Raw genomic sequence first — 16,951 nt, 5'->3', positions numbered from 1 at the left:
CCACCGCTAACTTTCCAATTAAGAAACTATCGTGACATGATCTGGGTTGGTCAGGAATGGGCTACGGCCCTGGAGGAACACAAACCTCACAAAGACTGGGAGGAGGACCCAGGTACCAACAACAGAAGGGGCAATGGGAAGAAACAATTGCTTTGTTCTTGGATAAGATGTTAAACACATTTGAAATGTTCACACAAACAACAATCCACTTTAATCTCTTCGTGCTATTTCTGATCCTGTGACACTTCTGGGGTGTGAGGCAGGCTCAATGACAGGAAAATTAAAACACACTTTTGGACCGTGTTTTGAATCATTGGAGAACTCCCTAATGTGATCTTTTGGCTTTGGTTGAGGAAGAACTAAGAAGAACCTGTGCCAGCTTATTCTCCCATGTATTAATATTACAATTAGAATGATTGTACTTAATGTCCTCCAGGAACACACACCACTCTCCAGAATTTCACTACGTATAGAAATGATACACCTTCTACCTGCCCTCTAACTGCCAAGTCTTTACTGAGTCATCAAAACATCTGAACGCCCCCTCCTAGCAAGCCTGTTATGAGAAGCAGAGCATCGCATTAACACTTCTGAATATCCCCTTCAGTTTGAAAAGTCTTCCTTTCAGCTTTCCTTAGTGAATCCAAAGCCAAATATGAAATTAGATTCTCTTTGTTTCAAGTGTATGCAATGGCAATCTTGTCATTTCCCTTGGTTTCCAAACGGATCAAAGGCATGCACATGGATAAAGTAGAGTTCCTTTGGAAAAACCTTACTGTGCTGCCAAAGGATACTAAAAGCATTGTCCAGAAGCACACTGTCATGTCTTTGAATTCTGATCTCTTCCACACAAAAAAGGACACAGTTTGAATATTCTTGGAGTAAGCAGCTGACTTAGCACTGTTACTGGCAGTGCTTGTTCTAAATTGTGCTAATTGTAACACGGAGCATCTTTGTTGAGTCTGGGACATCCATACACCCTTTCTGCTGAATTGTGTTCTCTTTTTCTGTCTGAGTTCGTTTGAGTCTCTGTCATTATGTTAGTTTCCATTTTTCTTCTGTATCATTAAAATATATATTAAAAGTATGTTCTTTTCCTACAAATGAAATTTAAAAAAAAATGGAATTCCATGAAAAGCTTAATGGATTTTCTCCTTTTAAAGAGAAGCCTACACCGTTAAATTTCATGCTCACTTCACTTGTGCGAAAGCGTTATTGTCTGTTTTTTCAGATTTTGGAACCTGTAACATCTCTACAGTCCGCAGCTTAAATAGTTCCCTGTTGCTTCACGTTTTGTAGAATTTTTACTTATATAAAAAAAAAAGAAATTAACAATTGACTAAAACTTGTATTTGTTGCAGAGAAAAGTGAATGCAGCTTGAAGAGAGAGTTTGAATATACTTTTGTAACATGGGTATTCCTTTTGTGGTAATCATTTTCCTAGTGCTACAAAAAGTCATGGAATGATAGTAAAAACGTTCCCAGTGCAGAAAGATCTGTGCAAATGTCAGCTGTGAACAGAGGGTGTGAATCTGGGGCAAGGTGATACGAGTTCATGTCCATCTCATTTTCCTGTGAAGTAAGGGCTGACTTAAACCCTTGTCATGTAGTACCTTATCTTCACAGTGGCTCTCCTTATTCGTGTTTATAGTAAGCACAAGCACCATGCTTACGTTCAACTCAGTATTTTAGCAAGTGGTTTAGAGAAGTATGAGGCCCTTTCTGCTTTTATAAATCATCTCCATCGTCTGTGCTAAAGCTGCTTCTCCTGCTGCTCTCTTTCGATGCGGCTGGGGATGCAGAGGACAAGAGTGGGTCTGTTCCAAATGGTGACACCGTGTCATCCAGTAAAATTTCCTCTAGCCGTTGCTCTTCTTTCAAAGCTGCGCTGAAGGACAAATCCGTAAAGTGTGAAAGTGGATCAGAAAAGGCTGTAGATCCATCGCAAACATCAGAATTTGGTCCATGTGCCAAAGGCATTTGTTGAGAGTAGTCTACAGAGCTTTCCTCTGGATAAGACTGTTGCTTGATGACCTGTGCAGCTAAATCGACAGCACTGAGTGAAGACATGACTGGAAGGCCATGTGCACGGGCCTGGATCTCTAATTCCTAAAATTTCAAAAAAAGCCAATTAGATAATGACCTTAAAAGACCAAACAGTGTCTTCAGAGCTGTTGCAATAGCTATATGAATCATACATGCAAATTAATTAAACCTTTCATCCAGTTGTGAGACTACATTTTAAAATATGAAATTGTTAATCTACAAAAATTTGCCACTTGAATGTTTTTCTTTTTATTTGCCCTCCTATCTTTAAGCAAATGTCCTACGGGAACATAAGAGGTAGGACAGCCTCTCTAAAAACATTGCATAGTGAACCAAATAAAGGTGACAGAAAAATGTTGCAACTTTCTAGTTCGTTATCCACTGCCAGCTGGAGAAAGAGAAGACACTTACTTGATGATGTTTATGATAAACAGATATATGTGTAAAGCACCATACATAAGATGATTGATTTTACGTGTGTATGTCTGTCTATCTATCTCTTCTTCATACGTGTCTATATTCATATCTTGCATTTCAAGCCATGCAGGGCTATATTCCACTGCTTCATGTCACAAGTAGATATAACACGGCACACTACACCCAAGGAAGTGTAACGTGTGAAATGTTACAAAGGGAAAATGAAAATACTGAAGGGAATTTTGTGTCTAGTATTGATTTTTGGCTGCAGGGATATACTTTTTTGTTTCCTTTTTGTTTTCCTTTGGCTTTAATACATATGTAAGGAAATGGTTTGTACAAATACTTTATTAACTTCCCATGTATTCCTTTATGTAATGTCTAATTATCAAAGGAATTTCCTGGAAATCTAAAAAATACCTCCTCCCCAATATACACAGCAATAAATAGGGAAAGTCAATTCATTTTTAATAAATGCCATTTGGGGAAAAATGATACAGATTAATAAAATTTGGTTAGGGATAAGTACTGAGAAAGCTTTGTAGTTCATGGCGATGCTCTTATACAAACCTGAATTCGGAGTAGAAGTCTTCTGTTAGCATGCTCTAATTTCTTCTGCCTGTGTTCTAATTCTCTGGCTCTCTGTTGTTCTTTTTGTAGCCACTTGATGTACTCCACTGATGCTTTTAAAATAGTTCCTTTGTTCCAGCGCATATCACTGCAGAATGTAGAGATAACCTTTTCACAATTGTGCATGTCAGCAGAATTCATAAGAACTTACAAAATCTTTTACATTAATATGAAATAATGATTTACATGACTATTATTCACTCTTAGATATTATTGCTTCTGAATGGAAATTTTAATAGAATAGTTAAGAAGCCCTTATATAGTAAAATTAATCCCAGAATGAAAATAAGTGTCAAAAGAAAGTAATAAAGTGACTTTTTGTGGGAGAGCTAAATGCAATATCATGATTCTACCATTACAGTTTTTATATTTTTAGTGAAAATTGCTTTTATTATTAACTCTAAGATTAAAATCTATGTGCAGTATTTCTGCATTAATGAACTAGGAAATATACATTACTGAGGACTTAAGCCTAAATTTTTAAAGATCATTTTGAATATACTACTCTTTTTACCTGACTTACTGATGAGGTTGCTTTTATGCTTGCGGAGAAAAAAAATGGTCTGTGTTGAATGCCACGCCTCATAGATGATAGACCAGACAAATCATACTTTCGTAACCATAATGGCTATGGAATGATAAAAAACCCGTTCAAAACTCTTGGAACAATATAAACCAAGTTAAAATCCATGGCTACACGCAGGTTCCAACTCAAAATAAAAGCCTTGCAAAAAAAATAAGATTAAAACTGCCCGTCATTCAGGAAATCATGCTTTAACTTCCAACTTACAAGCGGTCTTACTAACAAAAATATACTTATTCAAATGCATCGGTTCAAGGACTTTCATGTACCCATTTATCAGCTTTCCACGTACTCTATGTAAGGTATTGGAGGCCTTGGAGCACGAATGAAATTTGTAGAAGATGTTTAATTTCTAAAAAAGTTCAGTATTTTATGATACAGGATGGGCCCTCTGCATTAAATATACAGTTATCCAAACTGTCCACTTCACTGCAAGATGGCTTAGACGGAGCAGAAGATTGACAGAGGTTCTGCTCCTATAAAACAGCCCTGAGAAGGAAAAAGCTATTTAAACCAGTAAGAATCTGAGTTTGGGAGTGACAAGCAACCACCTTAGTGTATTTATCTTTTTAGTACCCATACTTACATACTGGCATTTATAGAGTCAAAAAGAAACATAAATTATACTCCGGTCAATCATCACTTTCCATTATTCCTTGGTTGTTTCAGTTAATGAGACTTACTCCTACTCACATGCTCACTTACGGTGAGTAAAACTGACCTGGAGTGAATTTATTGCAGAAGTGTCTATACTTTACATTCAGCCTCTCAGTCTAAGTGCCTAAGGAACCTTGCGCCCTTACCCAAAGGCTAAGCACCCTTAAAGACTTCCACCAAGGCAGTTGTCTTCCTACCAAAGGTAAAGGGCAAAAGCCAGGCACGTACAGGACTTAGGGACCCGGATCTCCTGGTGTTTTCTGATGCACTGTACTGGGGATAAAACCTTATGGAGTTGATTGCTTTAAAGATGCTCAGAAGAATACGCAAAATTATTTGTGATAAAGGATCACAGTGTTTAACCATATCCTAGAATTTAGGTAATTTGGTATAGATTTGGGAGAACCAGCTTTTTGATCAGAGAGGGCTCAAATTCATATCTCTCTCTGCTCTGGGCAGCACACAAACCGCAGGGCTCCATCACACTGGGACCTCATCTCAGGGATGTGCGCCAGGAATGCACAGCTTTTGGGATTAGAAGGTGATGAGGTCAGAGAGAAAATAATTACTGTCTCAGACCCTGCGGTCTGCAAAGCCAAAATATCAGAGGCTGCTTGCTGAAGTGGGTATGTATTTTCATCTACACTGGTCAAAAAAAGTAAGGCAGAGGTGGGACTGGAAGCCAAGAGCCAAACCTGCCTTCCTCATGACAGCTGAATCATCTCTTGGCACTCCCTCTGCCTCCTCCTTCCCCTCCCCGTGCTTCTTGCCCAGGTGGGAGGCCAGAACATTTTCCTGCCAGCATCCCATGGACCCCCTCCTAGGAGAGGACTTTCTCCTCGCATGTGGGATACCTGTGTTCAAACTGTAAAGGTTAAGGAAGTCTTTAGTACACAGGACATTCATTTTCTGGACAAGTCTTTGACTGCCATCATGATGTTATAATCTTGTTTTCTTCAGACCTTTTTGGAAAGATAGGTAAAATATGGGGAGGTCCCTATTTACACCTGAATTGCAGCAAGGTGCCTGTCTGTCTACATCAGAGCACTCCTGAATAAATAGAAGTAGCTAAAGTTAGGGGGACAACAACACTTCAAACTGGGAATCTCCACTTCCATCTCAGATACGAGCTATATGTGCTATATATAGCTCTGAATTACAGTAGGTTCTTGTTTCATTTCAAGTGAAAATGACGGATTTAGGACATTTTCACAGCAACTTTGAAAAGCGCTGCAGTAATAAGGATACCTATAACCCTGGAGAAACACGATCTGCCTAGGCAAGGGGGTTCAGCTCCTCCTAGCATGTAATTAAGACAAAACTAAGCCAGTTTTGGACCGATGGTCTGAACATAAAAACGTAGTACTATGAAATTAGAAATGAATCCATAACTGGTAAAATGGAAATAATTAAGACGTGTAACAGCAGGAGAAAAATACACATATATCATATATTTGGCAAATATGTCATAGTGATTTCACAAACAATTTCATGTCAGTTATAAAATGCTATGAATTCAAAATTAAATTCAGACAAAAATATTTTGATTAATTTTACTGGTTGACATATGAATAAGGCATATATTCATGACTGTATTTGGAATCTTTTTGTGATTAAATACATTCATGTTACACATAACTGACAGCCTTTGTGATATTGCTTACTTTTAGTTCATGTTGCCTTAATATTTTGAATTTTTATGTATATGGTAATGATATTTTTTCTCATAGGTTGAAGTAAATCTTCACTGGAGGGCTAATTCTTGGATTCAAACTGCCAGAGAGATGGATCTGGGCAGCTTCCGCATGAGATACATATGGATAGATATCTCTTGTGGTAATATTTACAAATTTGAGAGGTAAAACGAGCTCTAGGGTGAAAATGCTGTGATTACAATTATCATTTAAGAAACTCTTATTTTATGTGTGTGTGTGTGTGTGTGTGCGCGCGCTCATATCCCACATATCTTCTCCATCTCTACTCATATATGCATATACTGGTTGGTGTCTTATTAAATGAGGAACATTGAGGTTAAATCTTCCAATGTCTGAAGGAAACAGAGCAAAGGATCAGCTGGTGACGTGTTTTTCACTCCATGTCTTTCTATTTATACCAGGAGCAAAGAAAACACTGAAGATGTCTGTGCTGGTTCTTCATCGCAGACACATTCTAGCCCAGAGCACCACCCAGCAGTCACAGGACAGTGCTGTGGAGAAAGAGAGGCCCTGTGCAGAGGTGCAGGGTTGGAAGAGTAGCAACCCAACTTGTGAAGATGAAGGTAAATGGGGGGAGGAGACCGGAGGAAGTGCCCGCATAGCAGTAGTCTGCAATGCATCCAGCTCTGCAAGCAGATTCGTCTATGACGGGAAGAAAATAACACCTCAGGATTTGATGTTGGACTACATCGAAGCACAGCACATGCCTAAACAATTCAGAAGTTCTCTGAGCAGTTACTGATTTTCTGTTATTTCTCTGAAAACGCTGAATTCTAAATTGGGTGCAAACAAAGTTATCTGAAAAACGATGAAAGAGGCACTAAGAAATTGTGGGGTTTGTTTTTTAAAGATTTATATATTGTGCTTGCTCAGTATATAATAGAGATAAAATTTGAAATGACAAGGCCTACAAACTCATTTAGGAACCTTTAAAAACTGCGCAGCCACTGGCAGTTGTCAGTCATTTTATTGGAAAGTACTTTATAGAAACAGACAAAAGAGTTGCATTCATAACTGTTTTGAACCTACTAAGTTAGATACAGATCAACTAGTCTGGAGACAGCAGGATTTTTCGTTTTACTCTTTCACTGTCTATTCATTCCTTTCTTGTTTTTTTTTTTTTTTCCTTATTCTTCATTTTTATTGTATGCATGTAAGGCTCCACCCTATAAATACTGAAACACATGGGAAATTCTACATGTGAAACAAGTCAGTTGAGAGCAGTAAGAAGTTTTGTAGGTCTGATCATCAGCAATGACCTCTGCAAAGGAGAATTGTGTCTTTGTCTCTGTGTGTGCATGTGGTACAATAATTTGAAATTTTTAGCAAGCTACACGTGTTATCTAGTTTAATTAACAGAGTTCTACTACACCTAACATGATTTGCATGGAAAAGTAGCAAATGTGTAAAAAACACATTATGTTTTATTAGCCTCTGAACTCGAGCTCCTCCTAACTTTGCCAGCTGAATCTCTCTACAAATCTCAAATGCCCAGATCAAAACGTGTAACTCTCACCTAGGAGAGTTTCTCGTTTAGGAGGAAAGAAACGTAGCCATGAGGCTGACCTTCAGCTCATTTCCATTAAGATAACTTTGTTGAAGTCAAAGGAGCTTCACTAGTTTATACAAGTTGAACTCCTGTAGGAAGGATGAGAGTATCTGATCATCTAAGATTAAAACTTAATGGAAACAGAGTTTGGGAGAGGGTGATAGCCACAGAGTTTGCCAGTCACAGAGTGGTTACTAAAAACACATATATTTTGAAGTTAAAACTATGTTTGCAGACCATTTCTTCCCCTGTTTCTGAGAAATCAGCTGTAAACTGTGCTTGCTCAAAGAAATACTTTGAAGGACTTTGTACTTGTTTTGATGACCTGCACAATTACAAAGTGTATTCTCCTGAAAGAGGCAGCAAGATTCCACTTTATAACAGCATGAGTGTACACAAGCTTTTCCTTTACAAGAAACGTGGCCGTGCTGGTCGCTAACGGGTCTGTCCACAGTCAACAGAGAGAAGGTCAGGCACAGGCAGATGCAGGGAGCAGAGAGGAGAGAGTGAGAGCAGCCCACTGCTTCTGCCCAAATCCTCAGTGGTTCTCTTAACATCCCAGTTCTGTAAAATGACTAGAATTCTTAAAGGAAAGATTTTTTTTCTTCTTAGTATTTCTGACAATTCTAGTCCGGCTACCGTTCTTGCACAGGCACTGCCAGACTCCATCACAACGCAAAGTCCTGTTAACCACCTGAAAGGTGGGTTCTGAAAGGTTGAACACAAAAGAACCATGAATGGAAAGGTAGGTATACGTAAAGGAGCAAATTATGAGTCTTTCAGCAAAATATAACTGGTGTTTTGGGCCTTTTTTTTCATTCTGGTCTTGAATTATTCTGTATAACTGTTTTGCATTTCTGAATCATCTACCACTTGGGTATCTAAGCATTGAAAATTAAACAAAAGAGCCAAAGTTCTTTGCAACTTATACTTATCTCCATTTTCTAACGCTGATGAAGTGAACTTAAAACACCCATTCATTTAAGCAATGTAATCCACACTTTTCATCATTAAATTAAAAAAAAAAAAAGTGAGAAGAATAGGGGTTTAAGTCAGTCAAAAGAAAGTCCCTGCGGAAGCTCTGCAGGAGCCAAACATGTTCACGATATAACTAACAAAACAAAAGTGAAATAAAAACCCCACACACCACTTCTAAGAAATATAAATCATAAAAGGTTTCCAAATAGCATCAAAAATGTCCTTTTCTCTTCCTGAGCCTGAATGCAATCTTCTTGAAGCAAGCCATCTGGGACAGGCATGCTAACCGCAATGGCTTAGTTATAGCGGTATTTGCTCTTCAATGCAAAGGCTGATTTACTTCACTGCCATTAGTCCAAGCATCAGTAAGGTTTCTCCTTACTTTTACAGCTAAGTTCCCACTATAAGAAGAATCTTCTAAAATCAATATATGAGGTGAAAATGCTGTGTGTGACAAAATGTTACAGATACAGTATTGTAAGAGATGATACATCTCTTTCTTTCAAAGAAGAAGGGGCAGATTGGGGGCACAGTAAGGTGTTATGAAGGAAAAAGCAAGAACTGAAAGAGAGGGTAAGGGCACTGAGTTATGATTTGGCAACACAGGACGATACCAGAAAGAAATAATAATTTTGATCTGCTTAACCAACAAAAGAACATGGTCAAATTAATGTATTTCCACCTACAAATATTAAAAAAAAAAAAGTGTTTACACTTCTTAGGATTAATTTAACCTGGCAGCAAGCTATAGCAAAGTTATGTTACAATCTAGTTTTTCAAAAGCACCCCGCACCTTTTCATGCCTCTTTTTTCTTAACACCAACTTGAAAGCTTTTAAATAAGTCTATTTTCAAAAGGACTACTGATTACCAGACTTTTGAAGACAGCAGTCCTTGAACGTGAGACACTTAAGTTCACCTTGTGCTTTTGTAAACATAAGCCACTCCGGGGCTGTCACCCTGTTGAACTCAGTCATGAGTTTGCAGACTAAAACAAGAAAAGGCGACGTCTTCAGGATCTATACCTGAAACTTTTTCAACAGGCAACACCACCAAAATTGGTCGGTAAAATCCACTGGAGCAAAATTATATGTCCAGGTCATTCATTTTAAGAAGAGCTTGTGTGATTGCTCTAGGTATTAATGTTTTGAGCAAGTTCATAAACTCAGCCTGAGTCCAGACCAAAACATGTAACTGAAACACCTCTGTAGGCAATCAAAAATCACAACTGGAATTTGTACCTCATGCCTGTTTCTAATTGCAGTATAACTTGCTTCCATTATTGCTTTATAGCTGCAAACCAACAGTGCCATCCACTGTTTTTCTGAGAAATCTTTCAGTTATTTGCCCAAACGATCTTGAATACTGAAAGATGCACCAGCAAAATTAAAAATCTTTTACCGGTCTGTGTTTGCAATGGATCACATGTGGCCAAAACTTTGTTTAGGTACTTAAAGCACTTCTTATTTTAACTCAGCTGTAATACCCATCTCTATATTAATAACAAGAACATGCCCATTTATCTAATCTTGGGTGGATGCTGTAGAAGGAGCTGAGTTGGTGAATTCTCTAAAATGGATGCAGTATGTTAACTTTCTCTCTGGTGATTTCACTCCCAGTGACTTGTTATTCCAACTTTGTACTTCTGTAAGTCTCACACAGCTTTATATTGTTATAGAAATCCTTAATACAATCAAAAGTTTCTTAGTCCAAAGGAAAAAAAAAAAAAAACAGGCTGAAATATCAATAGATATTTACATTTGAAGTGTCATGCAAGCCTGTATTGATGTGCAAATGATAAAGACAAAATCTGTATAGTTAATTTTACGTGAGTCACAATCATGCTAGTGCACGGTCTTAAGGTTTCCCTGAGTGACATGAGAAATCTATGGCTAAAGTTTAACATTAAATATCACACTGAATTGTTATCGCTAATCCTACAACAGGCTTTCCTACCGAGGTAGCTTTTTTCATATCGATGACAAATATAAGATTTAAGGGAATGCAGGTATAGTTTAAGCAATATGCATTTTGTGTTACTGTAAGGGTACGCTTTAGTATAAAATGATATTATTATCGCAGTTATAGCAATTATTATGTTTATCCTTGCCTTTTAGGACTGTTGTTTTCCCTGCACTGAGTGGAGGACTTGAAAAATGCTCATTCTACAGACTCTTAAGCTGAGTTCTTTTTTTTTTCTCTTAGGCAAAGGGCAGTGGCAACACGCATTTTGTTTTATCCCACTAGAGGGCCCAAGGCAAGGGCTGAGAGCATCACTGACTCCTTCCTTCTCCGGAGACACCACACAATAGCTCCCAGGGACACAAAGCTGGACTTTCTGTTGTTTGGCTTATCTTCTTTTTCTGTTCTTTTTGGTTTTGTTTGGGTTTTGGTTTTTTTCGCCTGATGTGGCAGTCCCTCTTAAACACCCTGGAAGTGCTTTCATTTTATTATCCTTTCACATAACTTTTCCCAACAGGCACCAAAAATCTGTCAAAGGTTTGTTACTTTAACAGCCTGATCCGAGCCAGTGACCTGGCATGGAAGATTTTGTATCCCATTACTCAATCCTGTAGCCAGTATATGCAACTGTCTCTTTTTTTTTTTTCCTGTATTTAAACTATAAACATTATTATAGGAAAGACTGTTGAACTCACGGATCATTAGACTTGGGAATGAGTGTGCCAAGCTCCTTGATTCGGTAATTAATATTATACCTTCTTCTTCTCTCAACTGTTAAAAAGAAATAGTTACTATTTTTATGGTGAAATATTCTTGGAGAAATTCAGTGTAAAACATTTTAATTTGTTAAAAACAAGTCAGTCAATGTACAGAAAATTTCTTCCTCAAATAGAAGTCCCAACATGATCTCTTACCTGTCTCTGACTTACTCTCAGGACAAACTCCATGATTAGTACCATCTCTGTATCTTACCCTACTTCTAGGTTTCTCCCCCATTTACAACTAGACTCCTAGAGAAAGAGTCACATATTGTCTAAACGTGAGCTAACATTTGGGTTTTTTCTGATGTCTATGCATCTTTTCTCCACCCTGCTCCCACACAACGGCGTTTTCAGCTTAGTGGAGTTTTGCTGATCACTCCAACAGGGACGCAAGACAACTCATCCAGCATTTCACATTTTGGCAGAACTCCTGCTACAGAACACGGTTAACAGCCTCACTATCCCTTATCTACAATTATCAGCATTGCAAGCCACAGAGACATCATAAATGCAACCATATCCTTCACTGAAACAGAGAAAGATTGTGTCCGGGAAATACTTCATCCCTATCTGTTTCCTTCGGTGATGGACAGCACAAGAGTGTTTACAATAACTTTTAAAACCCCCAGAATATGAAGAAAAACATAATTTAAACAATAAAAAAATATTTTCTATATTTAAATTTATGCTTCTACTAAGATAAACTGTGTATGGTATCTTGGTTGACTTGTAGTTTAGTTAGAAAGGAAAAAAGAGATGATAAGCCTCTTAAAATTAGTTCCCCCTCTCTGTGCTCTCAGTTCACTTTATCGGCATTATACTGGTATGCAGACTGGAGTGCATGACCCTTCTCTGCACAAAGGGTCTGTCACCTTTCTGCCCCCCACTTCACTAATTTAGAGGGAATTCTCCTCTGCTTCCTCACCAGTTTTTCTCCAGCTACTTTTACATGCAGAAGCTTCGCATTTTCTAATGGATAGACCCAAAGGACATCTCATCACTTTGGGGGATTTCTTGTACATAATTGTGACATAGAAAGCCTTTCCAGTGAGAACGTAGTCACGTTGTGGTACTGCTAGCTGTCAGACACCAGCAGTGATGTTCTGCTGGCATGAACTCACACTTTTGTCCACTCCTTCCACTCTGTACTTTAACTCAATCCAAACCTCAGTGAATGGACAGAGTTCAGCGTTGGTCCATCACTAGCACTGCGCGGAGTTGTTTCTCTTATCCTTTGATTCTTGGAGGAACTTAGCTTGGACTCAATATGGTAATGGCACTACTCTGTCAGACCAGACCTGGCCAGCCTAGAACATGGGCAGAATGGATACATGCTCCCCTTATCCATGTACGGAGATATGCACTTAAAGTTTGATGTTCTAATTTTGCATATAATCATAAAAAGCCCAGTAGAGCTAAATTAGAAGTGTGCAGTCAAGGACAGCCTGGTGCGTCTTCCTAGGCTGACTTCAATCTTCTCACAGTCATACGACTGTATCGCTCTCAGTCTCAGCCCAACCACATAGATCACTTTTAGTTCTTTACTTCTTCCAAGACATAAAAATGGTTTTCTCCCTGCCTGTGTGAGGTCCTTAGGTTTGCACAGTAGTCAGTTATTTCCTCCCTAGCTGACTCCAGCTCAGTGAACTCCCAAGGTGTTATTATTTACCCTGATAAAGTGCTCTGCCTTGGTGAGACATATTATCTTGTCTTACTTCCTCTAGAAACAGGATTTTCACTCAACAGATAAAAGCATCTCAGGTTTTGTAGTTGTGATTCACATATTCAGCAGACAGGGTTATAATCCTCCTGAGTGTACTGTTAAGTGACCCCTTGCATCCCACTGGCGTGAACGTGCTGGATCTCGTAGGAGACGCAGCGTACAAAAACGTATAGCATCTGAACAATTTAAAAGATATATTTCAGTTCTGTTGGCAAAGTAATGGTAGGGCAAATAAAGTCAAAGAATGTGGATTAACTAGGCAGTCATATGGCATAATAGCTATTGTTTAATATTTACAGTGTGGACAAGCTCTGCAAGATACTCATCAAAAAGTAGGCAACTAAACATTGGCTATAAAACAAGTCAAAGAAAGCAGAATTCTTTTTCTTTCTATTTTTGTAGTTTTTCCTGAAAAGCAACTTCCGATGGTTATGCTAGTGAATTAAGCGGAAAATTTTGAAGCTTGGAAACATGTTTCAATAGAGCTTTCCTGATTCATGTCTGTTACAGTTCCAGTGGTATCCTGAGTTATCAGTAACATTTCAAGTATCAAATTATACCAAAGCCAAACCAGAAAATGATTTTTCAAACTACGTGGACAGGGTGATCATATAACAAACAAACATTAAAACCTTAATTCTTTATTGGGAAAAAAACCCAAACAATGAAACAAAACAAAAAAAAACCCCAAACCCAAGAAAATACATTTAGTAAAGGCTTAAAATCTTGCTGTTGCATGAAGAACGGGCTCCATTTCTTAAATCTAAATCCCTTTTCACAGTTTCATTGAGTATCTAATCTTTCAGAAGGAATTTTTTTCTAGCTGCTCCTTGGTATGAGAAGGTACAAGAACATTTCTGTAAATTGTCATCCACAATTCAACCTGAAACGAAAGCTTGTGTAATTCTGATCAAATTCCAAAACTTGATTTTTCAGATCATCTCTTAAAAAATGATACTTATAAAAGAGTAAATTACACTAAGAAAACCATTATATGTAATGCATGAATATGTCCAAGCCATCAGGTAGCAGAGCTATCTCCAGAGTGACTTAGAGCTCTGAAGTATACACCTGGAGCCAAACCAGAAGAGATGTTGCATGTCTGTGTGCTGTCATCCTGGCATACAGCCTTCAGCTCAGTTGCCAGTGGTGAGGAACAGTTCTCAGACATGTCTTCTGTGTTCAGGAAGGATGAACTCAGAGCCGAAACAAAAAACAGAGGCAATGGTAAGACCTTAATGTATGTGTGCGCCTGTCTTTCCCATTGCAGTTCCAGACAACTCCTACCCACCACCTCTCCTAGTCCAGCAAAAAGTCCCCATTCCTGCACAAGCAAGACAGGCAGCAGCTGCACTGGCCCTTCAGAGAAGATGTGCTAGCAGCAGGCCTAAAAATTTATGTGGCCTGTCTGTAATCCACAAAAATGTACAGACAGAAATAAAAATGCCTTCTGGAAAGTCTAAGTAGCAGACTTCCACAGTGGTTGCTAGCCCATTGTACCGGTGGATGTATACTTCCAGGTACATAATTTCGCGCAAGCCATAAATCTCTCTTCAGATTACCGGATAAGGCAGAGATCAAGATATAAATAAGAGAACAAAGATATAAATAGTGGCTATTAACTAATTACCAATTTAGGTTTAAATTCATACAATATCTCAGGTTGGAAGGGACTCACAGGGATGATCGTGTCCAATTCCCAGACTATTTCTGCTGGAAAATGTGGAAAGGAGAACTGGAAAATCTAATTGCTTTATTCAGCACTTTCCAAAAAGAATCCTTCAAGTTCTTTTTTGTTTCAAATTACTCTTTAGAGGGAAAAATTGCCTAATTTTATAGGTAACCTTCTTTCAGCAATAAAAGAAAAAAATTATTTCTATTCTGGAGAAACGAAAATGTTGTTTGTTTATATTTAGACACTGAACTATGAATTTCACTATGTTCTAAGCCTAAACCAGAGAAGACTATTCCTCTAGAACTGAACTGCCTGACTTCTGTACATGGTTGCACTGTTGTCCGTACAGGAAGCAGAAGTGTACCCTGGTCTACAGAGGTTGGGGAGCTTGTGTATCAGAGCAGAGTCAGAGTACCATGAGTCTCACCCAGTCCTGCCCTAGCCTCCTCTTGTGACATACAATTTCCACAATTTTAAGTGCTCAACTAGCGTTTAGAAGTAGTCTGATACCCTCTGTACATTTTTTCTTCCTTGCCATCACCCATAGAGAGACATAGCCTCTCACTTGGGTGCTTCGGTAAGTAAGGTGTGAAGACTGGATTTTCACTGTTGTTTTTTTGTCACCTGCATCGTTTCTTGTCAGTTTTGCACTGTAAATCTTAGAGACAACATCAAGTAAAGTGTGCAGGATACACGTAGAACTGTAGAATAAAAATGTAGTAGCAGGAGATGATATGGAAAGAAATTAATTACAATATGCAAAATATTTTGAAAGACATAAGTCAGACAGAAATTAATTTCAGGGAAGAAAGCTCTGTGGTTGGCTGTTTGCGAACTGAGTTCAATTTGATTACCCTGATAAGATGCTGACCTAGAAGAAGAGCAGAGATGTGGCAGCTAGTGTATATTATTTTTGCATTTCCCATACATTACATTTAATGAGATGGAAGGTGTACATATACTTACTGAGATTGTGGTTATCCTTTTTTTGTCTCTCCTTTGCCATTGCTCGTGTATCTGCTTCTGACAGAAAGTAACATTTATTAAAATAGTCCTTCAGTTGCAATTCCAGTACTTCTTTAACTATTTCAAAATGGTCTCTTGTCACAAAGACCAGTCTTCTAGTCTTTTTACTTCATTACTCTTTTTATTATTAAACAAGATCATAAGTAAATCTATGTTCTGCTAGTACTAAATTTTGAGCTAGTCTGGCAGGTTGGTTAAGATTTTTTTTATTGCACTTCTTTTTTTAAGAACATAGAAATGCCATGGAGGGTTGTTTTTCACCAATTTGCTGTATTTTACATCAGGATAAAACTTACAATATGTTAACGTGAATATGGATTTGTATATCCCATAATGCAAGAGTTAATCAGATTTGTAAGATTTTGAACAAACTCACTGTTTCCTCTGAGTGACGCTAATAAACTGTACATAATTTTTAACATTCTTTGGATTAATTGAATGTAACTTTTAAAGTTGTTAATCCACTAATATAGATTTACCTTGAATAGCCTTATTGTAAGGTTTTAAAAGAACCATTTGTTCTACTCTGGAACAAATCTAATGGATGATAATTTATTTATGCTGTTGATCAGGAGCCAACCTGTGGAAGAATCCACTATGTTTCTTAAAATAATTAGGTTCATTAGGAGTATGATCTTCATAAAAAACAGCCTACAAATATGGTTTCTGATTTGCTAAAGAGGAGAACAGAAATAAAACATTTCTCCTTGGTCTTTGTTCTTTTCCTTAAATGAAACTACAAACTGCAAAATTGTGTGGAATTTAATTATGGACATCTATTTCATAGGATAGAATTTATTCAACTTTTAAGAGACACACCATCACTTCTGCAATTATAAAACACTGAAATCTCAGAGTTCTTTTACCTGTGAGTTCCCTTTTTACTGGTAGGTTAGCTGGGCAAGAAGCATTTGTGAGACCCATATTAGCTGGCGCCATTCCCTGATCGCTGTTGTATATATCCAAAATGCTGCCAGATAGCTTGATCGGTAGGAGGAGGAAAGAAAAAAAGAAAAAAATATTTAAAAAAGTTAAAGACATAAAAGATTAAAAAAACCATAAATACAAAAAGCAAACTTCTTTGAATATGAGACCGGTGTTCTTCAGAAGGAGCTGTGTGTATATGTCTAAAGGGAAAGTGTACTGCTACATAGTATTGAGTAAAATTGAAAGTGAAGGGTCAGTCTGCCCCTGTCCCACAAGCAGCTTTCTAAGTGCTGTTTGGAGGGG

General features: G+C 37.9%; 1 protein-coding gene across 1 annotated transcript; it reads right to left on the bottom strand.

Annotated features, from left to right (window-relative positions):
* Positions 1 to 1,480: 1,480 nt before the first annotated feature.
* Positions 1,481 to 16,687, bottom strand: TFEC (transcription factor EC). The gene is made up of 5 exons (XM_009705562.1): positions 16,588 to 16,687; positions 15,662 to 15,715; positions 11,232 to 11,307; positions 3,034 to 3,181; positions 1,481 to 2,109 (listed from the first exon to the last, which is right to left on the bottom strand). The coding sequence occupies exons 1-5, from the start codon at positions 16,658 to 16,660 to the stop codon at positions 1,729 to 1,731; spliced, it is 732 nt and encodes a 243-aa protein (XP_009703864.1). The 5' UTR covers positions 16,661 to 16,687; the 3' UTR covers positions 1,481 to 1,728.
* Between the last annotated feature and the right edge of the window lie 264 nt (positions 16,688 to 16,951).

Source organism: Cariama cristata, unplaced genomic scaffold, assembly GCF_000690535.1.
Source record: "Cariama cristata isolate BGI_N322 unplaced genomic scaffold, ASM69053v1 scaffold5478, whole genome shotgun sequence".
NCBI lineage: Eukaryota > Metazoa > Chordata > Aves > Cariamiformes > Cariamidae > Cariama > Cariama cristata.
The sequence above is the reverse complement of the archived record's forward strand: the minus strand, read 5'-3'. Positions and strand labels throughout refer to the sequence as shown.